We start from the raw sequence: 26,081 nt of genomic DNA, 5'->3' as shown, positions 1-26,081 counted from the left end.
TTTAAATATAAAAGAAATAATAACATTTGCATTTAAACTGCAGTGACTAAACTCTGAAGGGCCAGAAATTAAGTTACTTATCTTTTGGGGGGATTTTATAAATCCCTGTCTCAGTAGCAACTGCTGAATAGAAACAAAACAGACTAACTCTGGTCTTTGCTTATTATAATTTTTACATCTGCAGAATAAAAGACCATAATATTTATGATTATAAAACTGTTCCCACAGCAGACAGTGCTAGGTGCTTACTACAATACAAATGGAAAAGTATGAGTGATTCCATCAGTGTCATAAAAAACAGGGGAAGAATAAAAAAAGACAGACAGACATCTGCCTAAGGAGCTTGCCACCTACTGCAGAGAAACCAGACTAGATGTGTCATTCAAAATAGCATTAGGTTTCAAAATGAGACAAAATAAGTGCAATTCTAAAGAACATAATATACAGTAAAACATACTGTGTCTTAGATACCAAGATCAATCAGTTGTGTTAAAAATTAATCCTTCATAGTTTATTGTTTTAGCTAAAAATATGCTGACAGGGCAAACAAAGGTTTTCTTTTAGTGTGATAAATACTTCATGATACCCACAGGAATCATTCTACCTTTTTTATCCCCCACCCAGGGGAAAAATTGGAAAAAGACAACTTTGATTCATATTATAAAAAGGAAAAAAAAAAAAAAAAAGTAAAAAGTTACATGTTTATTTGCATTTCTAGCCAAACTGAACAAAAATGCAAGTATTCATGAAGTTGCAATAAAAGCCCTAGTTTGAGACCTGTTTTACTTATTACTAAAGAACAAAATCAGTCATCGCCATAGCCAGTTCTATTAAATGCACAAGTACAAACTTGTATTTGCCCTTTTCACCAAGACACAGACAGAAAACAAATTTTAGATGTAAAAAAATGAATTATCTTTAAACAAGATGATTTTCCAAAATGCATCTGTCATGAGCTAGACAGGTTTTGGCGCTGCAGGTTTTAGCTTCAGAAGAAAATTTTCACTTATGTATGCAGACATGCCTTTACAGCTAAAATTTGATATTAAAATCTCTCTTAAAAGCAATGACATCCATTTCTGATGCAGCCTTCCACAAAACTGAACACAATAGATTTTCCACACTGGCAGCCCCTTGCTCTGATATGAACTGCCCACAGAGGAGTATATGGAAGCCATTTTCTCACATCACATACTTGATATCTCTAACCATACATCACCATGCACAAAAAGTTTCTTGTTGATTTCAGTACTACCAATCAGCATGTCCAAGAGAATGATTTCCAATGCTCCCTTGCCTATACAGCACAGGTAGTCTGGATGCTAACATGGAAAGCATAAGACTTTTCCAGAGTGTCAGTATTGCAAATTTCTTGATTTTCAGCATGACATATGCCTCTTTAACAATGTCTAGTGAGTACAAAAAATGAAACGTGTTTCACATATTTGTACTTTTTCTTTCAATCCACAAAGATCATAAGAGCTGGACCAGTGGAAATACTCTGAATGGAACAGACCTCTCACTTCTCCTTACCAGAAAGATTTCTGGAGGAGCAAATCCAGTTAGCATTTGTCAGTGGAGCTCATGACACCATGGCTGCCCAACAGTGTGCTGCCCTGGAGTCACAGCTCTGCACAAGATAGAATTTGATATTCTTCTCTGGTGGCTCCACAGATGCAGTGGTGGCTGTTTCTCACAGTCTTCTGCTTTTGAGATAGACTGTGGCTTGTCTTTTTGGGTCCTGACCCTTACAGATATTAGGGTTATAGAGATTGGGTTTAACTATTGTGAATAACTGCTCTAACTCTGATCTGTAACAGGCAGGATCTCCAATGGCAGAATCATTTTAGGTTTATTAATAATTCATGTCATCTTAAAAGCAAACCAAAGGAAAAAAATCCCACCACTTCCCACTTTCTTCATTTGAAGGACCAATCTCTTTCTGCTGTTTGTCTTCATAAAAATAACTTCTCGTATATTTTCTCTCCCTGAAATCATTAATCCCAACAGAAAATCTACTTTAATTTTCCTGAGAGATGTATTTCAAATTTCATACAAAGAAATCAGACTTAATCCTTATATTTTAATAATTGAAAAAAACTAAAATTTTGAATCTTTAAATGAAAAACTCCACTCACATATATTCATTATGTATCAGAGTTGAAAACTGATAATAATAAGAGTTTTCGAGATTACAACAAAGCCACCTCTTTATTTACCCAAATTCCAGTTATTCATACCTGCATCACAATAATTTGATCAACTCTCTGGTCACCAGAGGGACCATATAGACAAGTACAAGTCTATAATCAAAAAAGGATCAAAAGAAGTTATCAGCTGCTCTTTGCATATTAAACACATCTTCTTTCTAGAAGGTCTCTTTCAAAAGTGTACACAGAGCAGGCTGTAATAAGCAACTAAATAAAATAAAATAAAAAAAGCATAAAATAAATCAGGAGCATTCAAAGACATTTAGGTATAAAACCAGAAAGCCTGTTCTAAACACATTTTTTATTTGAAGAGAAAACACAACCCAGGCAACAAGCAACTTTCTTGGTGTCAAAAGACTACTTTAAAAGGGATGTAACTAACAATCTGAAAGAAAAGTCAGAATGTAGCACATTACCCTAATATTTTGTGAAGGAAAAATAAAAGTGAGTAAAAAAAAAACACACACATAAAAAACCACAAACAAACAAACAAAAAAAAAACCAAACCAAAAAAAAAAAAAAAAAAAAAACATAAAAAAATCAAACCAGAAAGAAAATACAACTCAATATCCATTTTTCCATTAAAAAAAAAAAATCATGTATAAATCCATATGAACTGATTGCATGGCAAATATCAGAAAGACAGAAAATAATATATTTTAACAATGCACAATATTGTTTAAGAACTATCAACTATTTTTTAATTCCCAGCATGTTTTTAATCTCAATGAAAATAAGAAACAATATGAATATTGTGAATTAATCAATAATACAGTAGAAACTATAAATCACAAGCACACTAGACTGCTATTCTGTCCCATGCTCCAGGGGAGCACTGTCGATATCTTTAAGTGTAAGTAAACAGGTTTTATCTTTTAGGATATTTTATTAATATTAATGAAAGGAACTTCTCACTTAAAAAAATCCTCTGTAACTTTAAGCTAGAATGATACTAAAAAGTAGTGTTCAAACATTTTTAATGTTCAAATCATTTTAATTTAACATTTTCTTTTGGGAAGTGTTACATGGTCGGCTTTGTGGGTAGTATCCACAAACAGTGAACACAGTAAATACAATTAAAAGTGATTCAGGGGGAGGAAAAAAAGAAAACCAACAACTTCAGCTCCTGCATTTTGATAAAACAGTCTGCTATCTCTCCTGTCATGCCTCCCCCTCCCAAAACAGACATGTCAAACTTGAATATCTCTTGCTCTAGGCGACAGACTGATGGATGGTATAACCAGATGTCCTTTGCTTATCATTAGATGAGACACACATTTCCCTGACCTCCACACTGAAATATGCTCCAAATTTTTCTTGCTTTATTTAAAAGCAAAATTCAAAGATAAATGTGATATATGAAGCCACCATCTACCTTTGTATGTGTTCTGTCCACATAAAACCAGCCAGCATCTCTTTTTTAAGTATGGATACACAAGAGAGATATTTTCCATTTTTAGAGAATTGCTTGGAAGTCACAACCTTCTGTTTACAAGCAGAACATGCTAGTGACAGTAAACCACAGCCAGAAGGCAATAATCCATTTACAAAGGGCAACATAAAGACCATATTGTCCCCATTCATATTCTGGTTCAGCCACCTATTGATGAAGCATGTCTCCAAGTAGACTTTTTTTCAGCAAAGAGGAGCAGGAGCAATTAATAGGAACACTCTCCCATTCATCTTTCTCTCCTCTGCCTTCCCTTTACCTATATCTGTATACACACACACGCATGCACAGGTCACAGTCCCATGGTACTCAATCTTTAGTAAGGAATGTGAGGTAATTTTTCTCAAGGTCTGCTCAGTAGAGAGCAATACAACAGCTCCCTTCCTGAAGGGCAGGCAGTTGCTGAGCTCAGAGACACAACAGCATGCTGTGTTTGCTCCTTAGAGGCAGAACAAAGAAATACAGAGTTCCCAGAGGAACTACAGAAGATAACACACCAAGGACCTTGGTGGAGTCCAGAGAAATTTCATTTATGGTCCTGTTCCAGACTATCCTGTCACTCAGCCACAGCTCAAGTGATCACTGTTGTGTCACACAATAAATAGCAGAAGTGTGCATTGCAGATCCTTGGTGCTAGACATGATGGTAGAATGCAGACTGTGTCTAACCCCTCCCAAGACTTGCCTGTGCTACAGGAAAACAGGGAGTGTGGCCAAGGACATTTAGGCCCTTCTGGCAGTCTCTGCCCTAGGCACTTGCCTCATTTGCTGAATCCTAGAGACTGACTTGTCTCATCAGGATACTGTGGTGAATAATAATACATATACCCAGGCTTACTACAGGAAGGAAATACTGCTGGAATTATTTTCACTGTACAACAAAATTATTGAGAAGCTTTGTAAAATGAGATCACTACTAATTTTCACTCTGATTAATAACCATGGTTTTAACACAAATGTTAAACACCTGAGAAGGTTTTATAATACATCTTTTTAGATGAAACTGAGCAACATAAAAATTAGTAACCTGACTTTTACACAGGAAAAAAATATTTGACATTTACAGTAAGAACAACATGAAGTTCACCATCAAGGTGATATATTAGCATGACATTGCATCCAGACAAGTCAGGTACTTGATGCTGCAATATTCAGTATACATAATCCTATTGTTCTTTTCTGTCCTCCTCTTCCCTCTTGGATGCAACTAACGTGAATTTTCAATGTGAAGTTTGGTTGTGCACAAACTAAAAAACAGCAAACACTGTAAAAAGGGAGGAATGCACAGATTTGTGGAAGAAGAAGCAGTAGTAACAGCTCTAAATCTAGGTGAATCAGTCTTTCCAACACAAAACGATTATGGAGGTCAAGTTTATCCTTTCCTTTTAAAATAGAAATTATTCATCCTTTGAGGCAAAAGAAAAGAACTATGCCTTTGCATAAAATAGGACCTCTACAATAACTGCTTGGTTCACAATAGGAAAGTCAGCTACCATATTGTGTAACAGCTACAACATTTTTCCAAACTTTCATCGTTTCAATTTTTTTTTAACTACCATTCTTCAGAACAAGTCATATTTTTTGAAATGTATAATAATTGAACACATAATAGAGCAGTCAGTGGTGACAGTCCAATGAAAAGAGAATTCCATTAAAGAGCAACTCACTTTTCAAAACATCCATAGATAGCAGAATATCTCGCTGCTTTACATCAGCAGCCTTGAATACATTTTTTCAGTGACCTCTAACACATACTAGGGTATGTACTTTCCTCTGTTTTCAGTCTTAACCAGCTCTGTCAACAGGTATTATATTATAGTTCTTTTAAAAATCATGTCTAGTCACAATATTTTCAGAAATTAGGTGTGAAATCAAGACAACAAATAACACTACAGACAAAAATGTCAGGTTCCCTAATTGACATCAGTAGAGTTTATCTAAAAGCTTTACCAAAAAATGGTAACACAAAACCTACATTTAAGCAAACATAGTGCCACTTATGACTTCCCATGTGCATGAACTAGCAGTATTATTTGAGAAACAAACAATCTACCACTAAGTTGAGGCCCACTTTTCTGAACGTGCCTTTCTCTCTTTCCTATTCCACATCTTTATTTCTGTAAGGAAACAATATTCTTTCCTCATAGAGCAGAACCCTTTCTTTTGGGAACATCAGACAGACAGACAGTCAACTTGAGAACAAGATATATAAAGAGCAAAATCCAACTCAACCAGGCAATTTTCTTCACCACAGCTTCCTGATCTAGGTGCTTTCCACTTGAAAGAGATGAGACAGGTTTCAGAATTTCACTTCACAGAAGTGAGATTCATCTGTCATCACGGGAATTTCTGAGGAAGAGACTTGCACTTGCCTACAGGGATACCTTTTGACCTCAGTTACGCAAGTATCCCCCAAAGGCTCCTTACTCTCCACTGAAGGAACATGCTCCTTTTCCTCCGATAGGCAGGTAAACACAGACAAAGGAGCCACATGCCCCAAAGTGAGCAGCTATGTCATCCATTTAGAATAGGACAGCCACTGCCAAACAGCTATAGCAGTAAAAATTGCCATTTGCTGATCTATGCATTGCTAGATCTTCAACCTGTAGCCAGGATAGTTCTATATGGGATATTTAATAGGTGGAAGGCTAACCAAAAGATCTATTTATTGTCTTTATTTACAGGCTAAGGCTTTTCTAAAAGCATGGACATCTACAGTCTAATAACTTAATCTAAACCGGATGCCACTATTCATGTCACCTTCAGTGTCAAGAAATATGTAACACCTTTTATAGAAAAAAAAAGAAAAAGACATCAACAATGAATGTTTACCAACTTGCAAAAAGTTTACATCATAGCGTTCTGTTTCTGCTGCAACTCTTTCAATTAGTATTGTAAAGTGTTTGGTTTTATAAATGCAAGTCAGTTAAATCCCTTAAATCATGGGTGTCTGGTTCTTCACAGGTCTTTCTTCTCTAAATCATAAAGGATCAATTCAAAAGGTCAGTGCTGATTAAAAAAAAAATATATATATATATATAGGGACATTTCTTAGACTGCAAGTTACTCTTCTCATGTCTTCCGAAATAATAGTTCTCTTGCATATTTTGGGTACTACGCATATTAAAAAAAAAAAAAAAATAATGGAAGTGTGTAAGGAGGAGCTTCCTGTCAAATGTCCAATTTCAAATACCTTAAACTTCAAGCTTGGCTCTGTCAGTCTACTGTTTCCTAAAACAGGGTTTAGGCTACAGGCAAATGGAGCTATAAGAAAAAAGTGATTATTCATCTTTAGAAAGTACAGTGCTGACAAAAGTTACCCTTTGCCTCAAAGAGCTGGGGACTTTTCTACAGTGTTCACAATACCTTGAAATGTTTGACATTTTTCAAGTCAAATAAGAAGATGGCAAAAATTAGTATATTTCCATTTTTTCCCTTAATTTGCCCACTTCCTCCTACCTTCAGTTATGCATCTGTTCCTTGCTTTGCTTGTATTACATTTTGCAATCTTTAGGCAGATGAATAAATATTATAATAATTTGTAGGTGGGAGCAAATAAGTATGGACATAAAATTCGTGCTTTCCTACTTTTTCATGTCTTAAAGTATTCAATGTAAAATCCCAAAAAAGTCAAAATCAAGAGAACTCTACAGAATCAAATGTAAAACACAAACTTAGTAAGAGAAATATTTTGAACGTGTAGCCTAAAGTTTGTACAATGGGGGTCTAGATGATGCCTACATACAGAACTTCAAAACTAGCAAAAGATTTGAGGCAGATTTCATGTTTTCCCCATGCTCATGCAGTGTCTCAGTTTCTGTACATGCAAAATGGAGATAGCACTTTCAGAATTACTACTTACTGCATAAGAAAAGATTTATATAGGAAAAGTGTAAAGCCTTATGTGAGAGATAAATATCATTAATTGTTCACTGCAGTACAGCAATATTCTGACTCTCCTAATTCCTAGACGTAATTATCTGTTTTCTCCATAGTTTGCAAACCGTATCCTCAAAGACAGGAATAAGAAATGAGAACACTGATTTGCTTCACTGTGACATTTTAATATGCTTTGAGCCACTGAAAGATGCTTGTGATTTATCAAAACAACATTTTCACGTTTCTGCAAATTCAACGTTTTATACAACCAAGGAGTTATCTTCACTGGTGTCCAAGGGGGAGGGAGAAGGGGACTGAATACTTTTTATCATTTTTAAGCATTCTAAGATAACTTTACAGTCACCCTTTTAATTACAGCAGATCAAATGAAAAAGTCGTCTTATTTTTAGAAAAACTGAGTCATGCCTACTGCTGTCATGTGGGGGCCCAAGACTGGAGGCATCTGGGACAGCTCAATCAAGATGAAAGCAGCTCCAGAGTTTGCAGCCCCATACTTATTCTGGATCTTGACAAGGACCCAAGAAAAACAGTCATGGGAGCTCATGTTTTAGCCAATACAGGTCATGTGAGTGCCATAATAACTGTTGCTTAATTGAGCAACAGCTGACCCATTGCAGGGCTCTTCAGCCAGCTGGGCCTTCTATCATTATCTCTCACAAACCTCTTCATTGAAATTTAGTCAGTTGCTTTGCTCTCCATATTATAGATGTATTTCCCAAAGTTTAGCCAGATGTTCAGAGATGCAGGCTTCAACTGAACCCACCAGCAAGAAATCTAGGAAAAGGATTTCTTCGAAACAACTTGGTATTTATAACTGCAACTCCATCCAACATTAGGGTAAGAAAAAGTTATAGGACAGGATAGCAGAAAGCAAGTATCCAGCTGCAACAGATGCCAAACCACTTCCAGCTCTACGTGCCTTTTCCACCCTTGTTTGTGGTTGTTCAAGATGCTCTGGAGGGTCTGTGTCACAGGTAAACACTCCTCCAAGGACAGTGCACCCTTCCCAAAGCTGCAGAATAAATGCCATGCTACCATTGTAAATTACCCCCACATTCAAATTTAATACCCCTCACATAGGCACCATCCCAGATGGTGAAACAGAATGCAAACCCTGTATTTTATCACCTGCTAGGCCCATAAAGACAGAAGACCATAAACTTTTTGAGGGTGAGCTCTTTGCAGTCACTTCAGACCCCTGACTGCAAGAGTTGGAATTTGCCTGTGTAAACAAACATAAATCAGAAAATAGTTCTGCAGAGGGCCTGAGTCCTATGTATTCCTTGTGATCACACAGGAGTATGCTGTTTCTGCTCAGAAGTCCTGGGCTCGACCTTTCCAAAGGGCCAAAACTCCAGCTGCCAGGAGGCAGCTGAAGACACCTTTTGGAGAACAAATAGAGACCCTTCTGTGTCCTTTCTGATGGGTTTGAGAGCACGTGTGCTTGAAGAAATACATGGTGGAGCAATAGCTGGAACATGCTTTTATCCCACTGCTGATTCTTGGTTTGCAGTGATCAATAGGTAGAGCTTCACATGAGTATCCAGTACATTTCTTATACTTAATGATGCTTAACATCTTTTCCCCTAAATGCTATTGATGACTTCCAATTCTTGGCTAGCTAGACCCCTAAGAGTAGCAGTAACAGTGTTACCAGCCATCTCCAAGTGATAGGGGTCACAATGACCAGAGGAAGATCAAACCAATATATTTTATCAGTTTGAGCACTATTCATGAAATATGTTGATCCAAGTGAGCAGTAAGTAACAAAGCTTTGAATCAGCTGTTTAAAGTGCTTTAACACAGTTCATGACTCAATTGCTTGAGTCTTTGCTGTTTAAAAAATGCAAAATTTTGAGGGGATGTAATAGTTTCAGCACTTTTTAACTGAATTTTATTATTTTACAATTTTTTAAATACATGAGTGTTGGTCACTTTGGGTGAAAAGTTGACAAAATATTGGACAGAACCTCACGTTTAGCTCCTTCTTCTCCATCCCATGTTGATAGGGTATGGCATTCTAATTCTTTTGCCTAGGAATTCCACAGGTGTGGAAGCCAAAGATCTCCCAAGTAATTAAACACAGAAAGCACAAACTGACACCCATCAAGCAACAGCACAAGGCTAACAAAGTTCAGCAAAGGAAATAATTCACAGAAATCTCTCCTCATCCCCTATCCATCATTGTTCCCCACTCTTTCAGCCACATTACACACCCAAAGGGGGAGATAATTAGGATAACATGGTGATTTTGTCCCAACTTTCCCCTCCAGCTTCCAGTTACTGAATGCAACAGAATATGCATGCAGATTCTTCTTCTCACTCCTCCTTCATAACTTCTCCCTCCTCATTTGCAGACATTATGCAATTTCTCTAAATTTCCTTAGTTAGAGGGTGTGGGGTAGGGGTGGTATTACAACAAATATTTTTGTTTAAATTCAGACTTTTATATTAACAAAAAAGGTGAATTACACTGTGGGAAAGGAGAGAGAAATGAAGTGGGTGATTTTCTTTTAAAGCATGAAAATGTGAAATGTTAAACATGAAAGTTTTCATTGAAAAGGTTTTAACTGAAAAATAACTCTATTAAAATCTTCTCCTCTGATCCCACAACACTGATGGTTTGACCTCCCCCCTGATGTTTTGGAAGTAAAGATAAACGTTCGTCTTTTGGGAACAGATGGGCAGATTTGGACTGTGTCAGAGGCAGCTAGTTATGCTGAGACCTGTCCTAATTGCTTTCTCCTCAGTGTCTTCCCCACACTTCTAGGGTGACATTGCAGAAAACTAATGATACCGACTGCAGTGTGAGAAACACAGTCACTTTATTTTTGTTGGCTGTATATTGTTTTGTATCTCTTCTACACATTTTACTACAGTTCCATTCTGAACTTGATTGCTCTATTCTAAAAAGCTGCTTACTAAATCAAAATAAATCTACGCCACTTTTTCTTCCCCTGCTCTTCAAGTTTCCCACTCTGTTCTATTCAGATGGTATACACTTATACAGCCAGACATTCCTAGGCTGCTTTGCAGTTCTCATCCATATTGACTTTAAAGCCAGTACACCTTCAATGGCCTAATAGAATGTTCATCATTCAAATTAAAAACATTTGGAGTCAAGTTTCAATCCAGAATTTATTTTTTATGAGTATTTATGAACTCCAGAAGGCAAGAATTCTGAACAGAAACACTAAAAGATGCTCCATAATAACTCTCAAGCAGGCAAAGAGATAATGGGTGGAGTATCAGAGAGGGAAGGACTTAAACTATCTTCTAGATTAGAATCTCAATGTGACACAGTGCATCAACAAAGTACTTCCAAATCCAGTGACCAAGCCACCCAGACACAGGATCATGTATTTCAATGCTCCTCATTAATACACTGGATTGAATCCAGCACTGACTTGTCCCTGTGATGTGTCTGAGGTTAAAAATGCCTGTGTACTTAGCTTAATAGGTTCCCATTAGGGAGATGCAAAAATAGGATTGATTTTATTTAAGAAGAGCATATCAGATAAATGGTGCAGTTAAATGGCTACACACAATTTTTTTCTGAACTCTGGCAACTTTGTTTCACAGACAGTATCCTATGTGGATATTATGGAGGAGTTTGTTAGTGTCCATATGTTAATTAATTAAAAATATTCACTGCTCCTTTTCCCGAATCAGGAATTCAAGGAGAAAATTGAAAAATAAGCAGCACATCAAAAAAAAAAAAAAAAAACAAACCCTGTTAAGATTGATAAAGGAACCAAACAATCAACCAAAAATCATTCAGCCTTTTTATCCTAAGAATTATTTTTTTTCCTTTTATAATAAATGTGTAGTTTTCAAAGAGTTTTCACTTTAAAATGAAAACAGGAAAATACTTCAATTTTAAAATACTGAAAAGGAAAAGTTCTGGATTTTTCTGAATCCCTTGAAGACTTTCATTTCTTTGTTTGTTTTGGATGAAACAAGACTTTTTTTAATAGGAAGACATAATTTTTAGCCAACACAAGTACACACTTTTCCTAACAAAGTAATAGACTCAAATAATGCCCAACTGAATCAGATACACTTTAAATTCCACAAGTCTCCTGCAAAAGACATCAATCATGAAAGAGAACCAAAAAAAAAAAAAAATCTTTGACATAGGAAGAAGGAAGATATTTCTGATTCTAATCTCTAATGCAATTAATTTTCATTGATTAAAACCACATTAAGTTTGTTTTGTTGGAATTTCCTCCCTTCCCCCCCCCCTTTTTTTTTGACAAACTTAGGACATTCACATCTGTTATCCTATGTTCCTGTGGTTTCCATCCAACAATTTATTATTAGGTATCAGATGTAGTAACAAAGTAAACCTAAATGAAAGTGACACAGCAAAAGCAAAACATTTCATCTTCTCTTAGCTGACTACATTTACAAGCAATGCTTTCCAAAGCCACTTCTCCCACTGAGCTTCACCTTCTACGTCCTCACACAGGGAGCTCCAGTCCAAGGCAATAACAGCTCCATAAGCAGAAATCTGAAGCACTGAATATGTGCAGTATCGTATTTATTAATGAGGATATAAAACATTCTCACCAAATTACCAAGGGTTTCTAAACCTTCTTCACACTTAATCTATCTTTTTTCCTATATCAGTACTTGGGAAGAAACAGACAGCATGGATCCAAGGACTATGCTCTAGGCGATCCTGCCTGAGTGTCTGAAGCAGCCTCAATGAGAAACACAAAATCCTGATTTTTCTTTGTTATTCAGTTTTCCTCTATGTAAAATGAAGGTAAAAATTCTAATTAAATGAAAGGGGCTTTGGGTTTGTCATAAGGGAAAAGAGATGTCAAAACAGGCAGGAATAAAGGTTTCCCTGATTTTCTGCAGAGTTCGTCATACCTAATTTCTTTAGCACTTAAAAAAAAAAAAAAAAGTCAGCTCTAGAAAGTGCTATGAATAACCATTGATAAGGTTTCAAAGAAATACTATCAATAAATAGAGATCATGCAAGAAAGGAAAGCAAAATCCAGTGAATAGCTTCTTTTTCTTAAAACCTTTTTGAAATCGCACACAACATCTCACAAAATCTTGTTGGGCTACTGACATTTAGAGGGGTTCTCTTTTTCTCACTCAGTCTACAAAAGTGCTGAACGGATGCTGTGACACAGCATGTGTTATCCTATCCCTTCTTATTTACAGGTGCGCTTTTGCTTCCCAGCCCTGAAATTGCATTTCAGAAAGTCACAAATGTCCACTTTGAAAAGAAGATCAGTTTTGCTTCTCTTGTTCTAACTGAATTTTTCCAAGAAAATCCATCTTACTTGTTTTCTGCAAAAAAAATTTCAAGATATCCAGTACATTTATGAATTCAAAAAACATCTGAGCAGAACGAAAAGGATTACATAGATGATTAATCCCCTTATTTCTCCAGACTCTTCCATCAGACTTCCATATTTAAATACATTACAATGTTAGCATTTGGTTTTTCCTGTTTTTTTTCCCACTATTTTCTTTTTCCTAACCTCCCCCCTCACATCAGCAGCTGCTTCCATATTTTATTAAAATTCAGAATTAATTGTAAAAGATTTCAGATAAATACATTAAAATCTCAAAGTACTTTAAATTATGTTGCACATACACATAAAAATTGTTGTGCTTGGGACACCTGTACTAATGAAATTTCATATCGACATTTTACAGAAATGTTTTGTTTTCAGAACATACTATAATGAGTATTTATTTGTATAGAATATATCTATATAGTTTTATTTTTTAAAAATCTGTATACTATTTTGTACATTTAAGGCATCAGTTTTACTTACAGTATAGTTGTATATTTCCATATAGTGATTTTCAGCATTCCAGTTGGCGCCTTTTTTTCATCTTACAAATGCTTTTTAGTTTTTAAACAAACGCCTTTCTTGTCAGCATTGTGGGAAAAACAATTATAAATCGGAAGGGAAAATGGAATACACAGAAGAATTCTCAGTCCTCAGTACAAACAAAACACTCCTACAGGCACAAAACAAATCTAAGACTAAAAAACAGAGAGAATTTTTTCTTTTTCCATCATTATCACTCAGGTATTGCCTGGAGGATCTGTTGCAAGAAAAATATCAGGAGACGAAAAGATGTTATTTTTGTATGAATTATATCGCTTTAAAGAATAAAACGTGGTTTTACTAAACAATGGTGTTTAACTAGATACAGTTGAGTAGGATGGTTTACAAAGGGAGGGCAATAAAAAAATTCCTTACCCCTAGAAAATTACAGACTATTTGTCTCTTTGTCAGTTCAAAAATTAAATCAGCTCCATAGCTGAACCCAAATGTATTTTCTGAGTGTGTCAGGAATTTGGTTCTCTGTTTTAATGGAGAAGGGGGAAAAACATCTAGAAAAAAAAAAAAAATTCCCTAGGCATGCAACTGAAAAACAGGAATGCTGTATGTCAGCTCTGTTTTCCCTGCTGGAATACATAATCTCTGAACAGAGCTTGCCCTGACCTTCCACAAGCAGCAGGGTAATTGTTCTTGGGGATTTTATGAATATCACTATCTATTTGCAAAGAAAGCCATGGATAAAAGAGGAAAACTAATTTGAATTTGCAGTGAAAGTGAGCATCCAGTACTGGGCTGTTCCCCAACTGGAAGAGAGCCAGACTCGATCCCCAGGCAGAGCGCCAAGGAGACAACCTTGCTGTGGTGCACGACCAAGTTCTGCAGCTGGAGAGTTAAGTTGAGCACAGAAGAGGGACTTCTGCATTGTCTTCATAGCAGACGAAGATTTAAAGATGCTGGGGCATTAATTTTACCATCCTTCCTCACCACCAGGCCCAGAAATGGGGCAGCAGTAAACCACACAAGTTTTGCATGGGGAAGCTATACAGAACAATGCCTCCAGGGTGCTGTAACAAAGGATAAATCCTTCTGAGAAGGAGAGAACGAAACTGAAGCCTAGAGCTGAAACCACAAAGATATACACAGGATGCATCTCTTAATTTATAATTCCTCACAGTCCTCTCAAGCATGTCCCTAGTGTCAAATTACTCCCTCTTGAGCTGCCATTTTAGCTTTCCATGGTTGCATCCGATTGCTGTGCATCTTCGGAGAATAGGGTGTGAAACACTCCCCCTTGGTAGTGATGTTTATTGACCACATCTGGCTGTGAAGCAGAGGTGGAAGTCAGCCCCGGGGAGGAGGATTTAGTCTTGCCCAGGCCTGGGCTCATCTCCCAGCCATGCTGCTGCAGAAAGGCTCAACAAGGACGGCTGCTCACCTGAGACATCAGCAGCACTGACATGAATTTTTAACTCCTCTGTTCACTGAAGCAGCAGTTGCTTTCAGTCCAATTCACTGCACAAGATGCACAATCTTAGTTTTATGCAGAGGTGAAATCCCTGTATTAATTCATATTGATTGCACACAACAGTCAGTGAGAAAAGTGGCAGTGTGGAGAGAGAAAAGTAAGAGGGATTTCTGTGATCCATACTGAATTAGTTACTTTAAAATGAACGGTGAGTATTCCACGAAGGTATCTGACTATACACAGAGCCATTCAGATGGCAGTAGGGGAAAGAAAACTTGCAGATGTAGAAAAGAAAAGGACACAATGAGGAAAGAAAGAATAAGCTGCCATAGATATGTACCTACACCCTTCATTTCATGCACCCATAATTCTCTCTGGCAGCTGCATGATTAATTCAAAGATTTATTGATTTATTTTTTTTCTTGCTCAATCCTGCTGACCTGCTTTTGTTGACAGGTCTGTGTGGATCACACTTCTCCGCCAGTTGAAAGCATAGCATCATGTCAGTCTCCATGGCCTGCAGTAAACATTTCAACTCATTCAACACCAACAGTGTTTGTGGGCACAGTAAAAACATGCAGGGCTTATTTCAAACCAAACAACCATGAACTAATAAACTGGTAGGATACTTTTGCCATGAAAAAAATCTGTAATTGCAATTAGAATGCAGTATTGATGGTGGGAGAGAACATCTAAACAGTTCAATCTTCCTTCTCCTGTACTCTCACTTTTATAAGAAATCCACTAGCTTTAAGTTTTCTAGCAAAACCAAAGACATTTTGGTACAGCAACTGCTTACAATATAAAATGTTTAGCCTTTGCATCTATCGCCTTTCTGCAGCAGGACAGAGTGTCTGCCTCTGCGCCAGTTACACAGCTCAAGCTCACACACCAGATTACAAGCTTTAAAAATTCACTTAATTCTAACTAAAATATCACCTAGCCTTCATTGTAATCTTCCTCCGAAAATGAAACAAACACATAATTAAAATATGCCTTTACAGTTAAGCAACGCAGGTGAAGCAACAGAGATACAACACTGATGTGACAGCAAATGAAATTAAGATCTACCAGATCTTCCAATTCCTTCTAACGAGTCCTTCTTCTAATGAGTCTTTCAGTTAAAACTAGACTCTTGACAGGGAAGACAAACCAAATGAGCATCTGTATATCCATCTACAGCCCTAAAAATTTGGAGGTTTATCTATTTAATTGCATCGTATTCCACAATGATGTTTTAGTTGAAATCAGTTACCTAGTACAACACACAACACTGGAAAATACTGTTTCTGTTTCTTCTAGATATTACCTGTAGGTATTTCCTTGATGTATTAAAAATAATCAAAAAAATGATGGCTGGTGGCAGTTTTGACATTCTACCCACTCAGAGTGTGGCTAAACCACGTACACAAGCAAAAGCTGTAAGGTATAAAGCATTCTGGGTAGTAAGGCACGCACTCATTAAAATGAATCTCATGCATCAATTTTGTCCCCTCATATCAAAACTGTCAGAGCTTATTGGCTGTTCACTCGGGTTAGACAGAGTTTTGATGGGTAACCTCAAGCATACAGTGCTTAATGTGGTCACCTACTTATCCACTGCCATTCAGGAAGGTGACAAGATCACAAGCCACCAGCAGAGCAGACTTATAAGAAAGAAAGCAATGCTATGATCACTATTTCAAAAAGTAAAGATGAAAATGAATAATAAAATTAGACCTAAAACCAGCACACTGATTCACCAAAGTATGTTCCTGCTCCTAGCCTTTTGATACCAAATCTGATAGCACTGAGCATTGCTGTCTACAAGTCGGACCCCAAAATATCCTGCATATCAAACCAAAGCAATAAAAATATTGCTTCAAATATTCAAGAAAAATTATATGAACCAAAACTGCTCAAAGAATTGTAAACAAAGAGCAAAGACAAAATGGAAAAAGTTGAGTGAGCACCTGTGAAGATTAGCAGTCAGTCTGGTCTTATTTCACCTTTAATAAAGATCTGGTAAACATCAAGTTAATTAAAATGCAGACCATATTTATTTGACAGTTTTACAAACCCCAGAGAGAATTAATATTACAGGAACTGAGGGGGCTAGAAAAAGCCAGACAGATAATAAAATGGGATTCACCCCAGGAAAATGAAAAGAAAAAAAAATATCAGGTACATCAGGAGAGAAAATAACGTGACACAGATACTTCCAGTGAGAGACTAACTGTGCCACTGAATTCAACCATGCTGAAAGAAATGTCTTCATGACTTCATAAGATCAATAACAAGGTGGTAACACAAAAAAGTTAGGGCATCAGACTGTATAATGTGATGCATGGTCCAACAGACCCTCAGGCCCATAAGAGAGACATGATAGGTACCCATATATATTTTTATGTGTGTGTGTGTATGTATGTATATCTGTATACACCCACTCATGGAGACAGAGAGGGAAAGAAACGCATATATTAAAAAAAAAAAAATCCAAATATTTGAAGCCTCAACGCAGAAAGCAGAGTTACAACCTCCCTCTCTAATTTACAAGAGTTTAAGAAGCAATTCTGAAGGGGTCATGAATCTAATCAACTTTTTCTTGGACTTTAATTGTGTAAGTAGAGAGAAGAAAAAAAAAAAATTAAAGGGCTGTTGGGGAGTTTTTTGTTTGGTTTTAAAGTAAGTAGAGGGAAAGGATTCCTCCAATTGATGGAAATGGAGGGCTAACCAAAACAGTGCAGCCACAGAGGGGGAAAAAAAAATTGAGATACACTTGTCTCCTAGACACACTTCACTACTGAAATGCCAAAAACAATGCTACTGTTTGTGAACCCTATTAGCAATAAAATTGCTGGAAGTAGTAAGACAGAGCAAATTTTGGCTTTCTGCACTTTAAACACTAAGAAACCCCACTCAAATACATTTTACTTTTCTCTTCCATTTCTCATAAACAGCCACCAATGTTCTACCCCCTCAGAGCAGACAAAATGCCTGGTCACACTGAGGAAAATCCACAAGTTCCCTCTACAGGAAAACAACAGCCTCACTGATATTAACACTTCCATTTCACATCCATGCTTCCCTGTGCTGATTAAATGGTCAGAAACCCCCCCTTTGCCTACAATTGTATCACTCACTTTCCTCTGTGCTATCAAAATGGGATTCTTTGACATGTGGATCAGATGTTTTCCATCTTCAGGAAAGGTCCTGAAGTTCCACATTCAGAGGGAAGGTCCTTCAATGAACAGTTCTAAGTACATTGCTTTGCTCAGTTACAATTTCAGTTTACAGTGGGTCAAAGGAGAGTATGAAAAATGTTTGCACAAGCAGGAAGTGCTAAATTTTTACTATCTTCACTTTCCAGGATTATTAAACACTTTCCTCTTAAAAGATCAGTCCTCTCAGGAAAAATGCAGGTAACTAGGCATTTCTTAAGTAATGTAGTGTAATACTTTTTCCTAGGTTACTTAGGAAAATAACCTTGTTGAAATAGAAAGTAAGGAAGCAATATATCGTCTTTAGATATAGGCAAGTGCATTTTACATTTCAAGAAGCTTAGAGAACACATTACTGAAACAACAAACGTACAACCTGACCTGAGCATTGCTGAACACTACTCACATTAGCTTTCCAGGGAGTAAAGGAAGCTCAACAAATGTAGGGAGGGTGTGACTCATTTACTTTCTGTATGCTATCATAACTTTGAACAGCAGAATTAAATCTCACTGATGTGTTTCTGGTAGAAGGTAGTTTACATTCAGTTTTTTATAATTTTATATATGTTGCCAATATTTAAGCATAAAAAACTGTACTCTTCATCCCACTCCACTTGGAACAGGAAAAAAATCTTGCATCTAGAGCATTCAGTGGCATAGGTTAAGTGTCTGCTGAATGCTTGCTGGTTGGCAACCATGATTAAGCCTGACATCAAACCAAAACAAGAATGATCATATCTCATCTCTACCAGACACAGCCTAAATCAAATGACAACTTAATCCTTGTGATCATCAGCAATAATCTAATTCTGTACATGGGACTCTGCACACAGGACCACTCTCTATAAAGAGAGGGGTTTTTTTTCCCACTATGTACAAACCTCATGGCTGAAGAAACAGCAGTTGCTCTGTGTAAACTGAACCACTGCTGTACTCTCCAAACCCCAGCACAAACGAAAACTGCAGTGCTATTTCAGATGCCACCACGTGATAACTACTGGCAAACATTGACTGCTTACTGTCAACTGCAGCAGTTCACAAAAGCCCTTTGTGCAGAAAGAGATCCAAGAGCCCCTGAGCCTTTTAAAGACAAGACTTGAGGAACTGCATGTAAATAAATAATGCAATTCATTACATCAAATGTAGGTCATTGTACATCAGTGACACTCCAAGCCGTGGTCCAGTGTGTCTAATTTCTGGCTGATGGAAAGTATGCTGGCTGGAAGGCGCATCAGCTGTCATCTCCACGTCAGTCACAGCCCTTCAGGGAACCGCGTTCCATTCATGCTTACACACCTTTCCCTCAAAACTGCTATTCTTTCAGTGCAGATTTAAATATGCCATTGTGCACAGTCGTTATTATCTGTTTCTCTCCTTTTCTACCCTTTTTAAGCAGTTACACTCTATGTATAAATAAGACAGATTTGTGCGTGGTATGTCATTAGACAGGAAAATGGGAATTCAGAAAGGTCAGGGCATGAACCTATTCATGATCCTGCTCTTGGCACTAAGTTATTCAGATACATGGAAAAATTCAAAATCTCTCATAGTTACCAGCATCAGGATAGGAGGCATTCATAGCTGAAGTACAGTGCGTAGTGACAGACCAAATTTAATTCTTCAGCCTTTCTCTTTGTTTCCGTCTGCTCTTCGGTCTCCTATTTTCTGTGTCTTTACTGATCCCTTACACTGACCTTGATGTTTAATAATCCCTTTCTGCTCCCCTTCCCCTATAACCACACCCAGCCTTTGCTCTCTCTGGGGCTAATTAACACATGAAGGGACTCTGCTCTTTGCTTTCACCCAGGCAGAGCAGAATCAGCAGTTACTTTGTCTTTACCTTCCCTATTAGTCCAGTTTCACTGTTCTGCACATAAAGAAGAAGTACTACAAGCCAAGCACTAGTCTCCCATACGTCTTGCAGTTGCTCAACAGGAGCAGAAGCACAGTCGGTGCTGTGGCACTTTTCTATATTTTTGTTCCTTGTTTTTATGGCTGTTCTTACAAAAACATACTTTGCTGCACTCTGGTCCTTCAGTGCCTAGGCTGTTTTCAATGGTTACAAGGTCAACACAAAGCTAATTCCAAAAGTCTATTTCTTTGGCAATGGTTTGTGAAGAAAAGCAGAAAGGAGAAAAGGAAACTTGAGCTTTAAGCAAGCTGTATGCAGCTATCAGTCATACAACGTTCTAGAACTATCCAAGTGTCATTATGTTTAGTGTCATTTAATGAAATTGCATAAAAGCTGGTTATTGATACAAGAGAAAAGTGCACATCATTAAGCTACTTATTATAATTCAAATTAATTTCAGACTCAGCTTCAAGTCGACTGACAGGATACAATTCTTCAGAAAAGATGGATCTTCAGGAAAGAGATCCTGAAGTCACAGCTGTAGAGCTTGGTAGAGCAGTAACCTGAACTTTGTGAGCCCCTTAAGATTTCTCCGTTACCGTTGGTCCTTCGATTTTGCCAACATCTCAGAAATTGTTAGGCAAGACACACACCACTGGAAAGTTTGATTCTTTTTTACTAGAAGGCATAGATAGACAAAAGATACACTTTATGCATTTGTAGCAGATTGACAAGTTCTTGTCTGTTCTTGTCTGTCATAAGAATTTGTAAAACAGCTGTTTCTAGTGGAAATGGCTGCACACTTCATCTAACAATTATTATTCAAAATGGATCTTTCCAGCATGAAAAGATTTCTGTGTATTTGTTGTTGGAAGTAGGGGGTTTCTACTTTTTCCTGGAATAGATTCATCCCAATAATTGTTTTTGCCATGCTTTAAACACCTTTTTCCCCCGCTACTTTGGCCCCTAGAGTACACTCTGAAAAAGCTTTTTGGCCTCTGATTTGCTGGGATATTGAAAGAAAAAGTGTAGAAGCAAAATCCCAATTATTTACCTGTTCCCCCATGACAGACAAGCACATGCACACCTTTTCAGCCCACAGATGTCCTTGCACATGGAAAATGCATAGAATTCAGTATTTCTGGCTCCAAACAAGGGGACCTTCCCCTTTATTGAAGACAGAGTCTGACCTATCTGGACACTCCTTGGAAACATTCTAGCAATATGTCTTAATATATTTCAGCTCCCAATTACTTTACAATAACCTGGAGGCATGACATAAAATTGCAGCCAGGAAACAAGATGCTTTTACCAAGCCATATTTATTAAACACTTTAATTACTATGGGCATGACTGCATTCTCTGAGAACTAAGCATACTGACAAAAGCAGGTGTGTCCAGAATAGTACGCTGCTTCAATGCCAAAAAAAATTTCACCATCTTAATCAAGGACCATGACTCTTAAACACTCTTTCTAAAAAGCTAGATTACTGTTTTTATATTATAAAAGTAAAAACACTTTGGGGTTTTTTGTCTTTAAAATGTTGAATTTACATAAAAAGATAACTGATAAATAGAACAACAAGAAACAGCTGAAATAAAGGATTCTGGTTCATCTACAGGTCTCTCTATCCTAGTAGTCAGAATGGGAGTACAGAAAGGCAAGTGTACGAAATATTTACTCTAAATTGTGCGTGGAAGTATTGCATTGGAGTTTAAGCCTTCCAGAGAAAAAAAAAGAAAAAAAAAAAAAAAGGCAAGCTTATCTGTTGGATCACTTGCATATGGAGCTTCCCCACTGAAAAGCTGTCCTGTTTCCTGCCATAGGGGGTCTCCCATTCACCCCCTGTAACGTATGAGCTTCCTGCATTACTTGTGTCTACTTGAGACAGATATATCACCTCAGTGAAAAAGTTCTCATCTTTTTTCCTCTCTCTCTCTTCCTCCCTCCCATTTCCTCTTTTCCTTTCTTTCCAAGTGAACACTATCTAGTTTTCCCACAAAAGCCTTGTCCACCTCAAAACATGATAATCATAATACTGTGAGTGTATACCTTTTTATATTCTTGCTCCTTCACAGTAGAAGTATCACCTCAAGATAGCTCTCATTTTTGCTGATGTTAATAAGTAACAAGTAAATCAGTTATATTAAGAAACAAGAACAAAACAAATCAGAACTTGATGTCTTCCAATATTAAATGGGGAGATGAAAAGCACACCGATGAATCTAGTCTAGCACACACACACAAAAAACATGCTAGCAGTGGCTATATAAGCAAGCATATGCATTTCCTCAGAATATTGATCAATAGTGAAAAACAGCTCAATAGTCGTGTTATGTCTTGCATCCTATTCATCAGCACTGACATTTTACGAAGACAGGCTTGATCAATAACTACCATTTGAGTTCATGGCCAGATTATTGCAAAATTGATTATGGGTAAAACTCAAGGCAATTGTTTTACGAAACATGTGTGGGTTCTGGTTTTTAAATGCTCTCAATATTAAGCTGCAGTTGAAGAGCATAAACAGTGAACAAACAAGTCTTGCAGTCACTGTGCTTAAACTGGAGAAACATTTTCCTGCCTCACTTTTGCCCTTGCATGACAGATAGCATCGACCTGTAATCTAACCTGTGATTTAATTTCTGAAACTATATATTTCTATGATATGATACAATATGATAAACTCAGATTTTCAATAGCATCAGTTTTAACAAATAATGCTTGATTTCCATTTAGATTTTTAACTATGGAATTAAGGGATTGTGAGATAAATAGAAACTGGGATTTAAGTATTGAAATTTGTAATAGATTTTGTGTTATTGTAGCCTAGTCAACCACAGTCAGAAGTTGCATTAAAGAAAAAAAAAATATAGAATTTAGGTCCATATAGTTAAATGTTATCACATACTTTTATCCCTCAAAAGTTTGGGGTTAAAATCAATACAGACTAAGCAGAATGAAACTATCTTAAAATAGCAGCCATAGTGATCTGCAGAAATGCTGCACTTTCTTTCTTAAAGAAGGGGTTACAGAGACCTGAGAGTCCTACTCCTGATTCCAGGGTGAATGGCAGGATTGAGCCACTCAAAGATATCACATAGGTACTAGATACTAATGCTCAAGTCAAAAAAAAAAAAAAAAAAAAAAAAAAAAAATCAAATTGAGAGGATGCAATCTATGTTGACAAAGAAAATATACATTTTCTTATAATACAGAATGAATAAACTTACAAAAAAATACTAAGACAGTTAATATACCTGCATGTTAATGCAAGTATATACATTCTTTTCCACCAGTCAACACACACATACAGATGTACATGCATCATGTAGTAGCCCGTTTTAAGATGAAGCAAAGTAAATACATCCATCCACTGTTGCATTATATAATCCTAATCGTAGTTTAGATAATCTTAAACATATTTCTGTATCATTATATACAGAAAAATTGAAAGCTTATTTGCATATTTAAATACAACTCTGACCTGACTGTATTGGATGAAGTGTTGGTAAGTCCTACAATTCAAATATTACAGACCTCTTCATGGAAACACACTCAATTTCAGTTGCTCGGTGACAAAAATAATATGCCATATCAAAATCCAAGAGCATGACAAGGAAGTGGATTTACCAAGTTTAAACAGTGCACCGCTAGCATAGGACAACTGATCATCAATTACATGGCCCTTAAATATCTATCAAAACCTTAGACAGATATCTAAAATATATTAAAAAAAAAATATAGAACAAGCTTGTGCAAGGAATCAATAGAAGACAGAGAAATAAAATCTGAGTCATATAGAAACAGGTATTTCCATGAATACCATGTTTGTCAAAGAAAAGATTATTAATACACTGAAAAGTACAAAAACATTTCCACACTTTGTAGGATTGTAAACACAAATACATCCTTAAATATATTCTGCAGCAACTTTTAACTCAAACTATTTTTTTTTCCATTCTGCATTACCCTGGAACAATATATTTCAAATTTCTGCACACATAAATCATTTGTATGTGTAACAACAGCTGCACTGTCTGTAACATATAATTTAGATATGTACTATACTGAAAATATTTTTCCCACATATACTTTCTCCCATTAATTTCTTTCAATGTTTATGCTTTAAAACATTATATATTCTTTGCCTGAATTCTCTGTACTTCCTGAACAATGCCTCACATTTCCTCACTTTGTCAGTAAATATATAACTTTGTGAGTAAATGCATATAACTGCTCTAGATTAATTTGTTTCATTTCAATATGTTTGGCTTACAGCACAGTTTACCATGTGCTTAAGCCTCCAGTGTTATCTATGAAGATATTTGAGATTAAAATGTTATGAAAGTATTTGTCCTGGTTTCAGCTGTGATGGAGTTAATTTTATTCCTAGTAGCTTGCATAGTGCTGTATTTTGGATTTAGTATGAGAATAATGCTGATAACACACTGATGTTGCTAAGTAGTGCTTATCCTAAATCAAGGACTTTTTTGTTTCCCATGCTCTGCCAGCGAGGAGGTGCACAAGAACCTGGGAGGGAGCATGGCCACGACAGCTGACCCAAACTAGCCAAAGTGGTAGCTATACCATAGAACATCATAATCAGTATATAAACTGGGGGGAGTTGTCTAGGGGGGACTGATCGCTGCTCAGGGACTGGCTGGGCATTGTTCAGTGGGTGGAGCGCAAGTGCATTGTGAATCCCTTGTCTTTCTCAGGTTTTATTTCTCTCTCTTTTTGTTATCTTCCTTTTTATTACAATTATTGTTATTATTATATTGTATTTTATTTCAATTATTAAACTGTTTTTATCTCAACCCACAAGTTTTACTGTTTTTCTGATTCTTCTCCCCACCCCACTGGGAGAGGGGAGGAGTGAGTGAGCAGCTGTGTGGTGCTTAGTTTCCAGCTGGGGTTAAGCCACAACAATATAAATATTGATTACATACCGTATTTAAACATAACCAAACAAATTTAGACTTGGGATTTCTTATAATCCATGAGTAACAGTACTACTGAAAAACAATTACAACCCAACACATGCTTTATGATACTCAAATTTCTTTAGCACGTCGGAGTTTCTTATCAAAGTTAAAACGTTAACCCGTTGCCACAGCACCAGGAAGCTAGTTTTATGTCTGGTATAAAACAGAAAAAATGTTATTTTCCCCTAAAGCATGCTAGAAAAAAGCAGGGCTGTCTAAAACCTTCATGTCACACACAGTCATAGGGATGCAGCAATGCTAATGTGAAATACGCTACTGGAAGGATGACATAACATTCAGCTATAATTGACATCAGGCATTTGGGAGGGAAAAAAAACAGGAATCATAGCTGCCATTGCCAATTGGAAAAGAAAGCCATAACAACCTACCTGAGACAAGCGAGACTGTGTCTTTCTCCCATGAGACAACAGTGATGTATGCCTCCACAGAGGAGGGGATAATGCACTTGAACACTGCTACATTGCCTCTCATGGCTTTCTGGTCCTCCACGCGGACAGTATAGGGTTCCCGTAAAACTGAAGACAGAAGAAGAGGTTTCATTAAACAACTCATAATCACACATCCCATCTACCTCCTCAGTTAGCCTTGCAAAGTTCCCCTAAGAAGGTTACTCAGGTTGTGAATTCTTGTGTCTCAATAAATGATACAGTTTTGCAAGGCTGATTGCAAATTAATATGAAAGCAATCCCAAATCTTTTAGTTTCCTCAAAATCTGCATTTCACCATATTTCTGTGTTCTTCCCCTACCTAAATCTGAAGGCAAGGAGAAAGACTTCTGTAAGACCTGCATATGTATATGGGTAAACAGTGTTATGTCTTCTGTTACTTGTCTAGTTTCTCATGCCACATTTCCCATCACAAATTGTTTTCTGCTCTATCAAAGGGTACAAAGTACATACAAGCACTGTGTGTGAATTAGACATCCAGAGGGTAGAAGAGAAGGTCAGTGTTGTTTAGGATTTTGAAGAAGTGAGAACTGAAGGAGAAAATCGATGGAGGTGACAGCCAGAGAAAAGGCAGGGTGTCTCAGAAACACAGAGTAATTATAGTAGGTAAGGTAAGAGCTACATTCAATTGACCAGCACTGAAAGAAATAGGTTAATGGTAAGAAAACATGAACTATGATTCGGAGTTGTATTAAAAAACAGCATGGGGGTATTTATATCCAGGATA

General features: G+C 36.9%; 1 protein-coding gene across 3 annotated transcripts in view; it reads right to left on the bottom strand.

The window, feature by feature from the left end:
- The window catches only part of DSCAM (DS cell adhesion molecule), a 469,478-nt gene that overhangs the window by 365,794 nt on the left and 77,603 nt on the right, over positions 1–26,081 (bottom strand). For all 3 annotated transcript variants that reach the window (XM_042788317.1, XM_042788318.1, XM_042788319.1), the window contains exon 3: positions 25,277–25,423. In XM_042788317.1, coding sequence (XP_042644251.1) covers positions 25,277–25,423 — 147 coding nt within the window. The remainder of the gene's footprint in view (positions 1–25,276; positions 25,424–26,081) is intronic.

This window comes from Tyto alba, unplaced genomic scaffold, assembly GCF_018691265.1.
Source record: "Tyto alba isolate M040663 unplaced genomic scaffold, T.alba_DEE_v4.0 Super-Scaffold_14, whole genome shotgun sequence".
Lineage (NCBI taxonomy): Eukaryota > Metazoa > Chordata > Aves > Strigiformes > Tytonidae > Tyto > Tyto alba.
The sequence above is the reverse complement of the archived record's forward strand: the minus strand, read 5'-3'. Positions and strand labels throughout refer to the sequence as shown.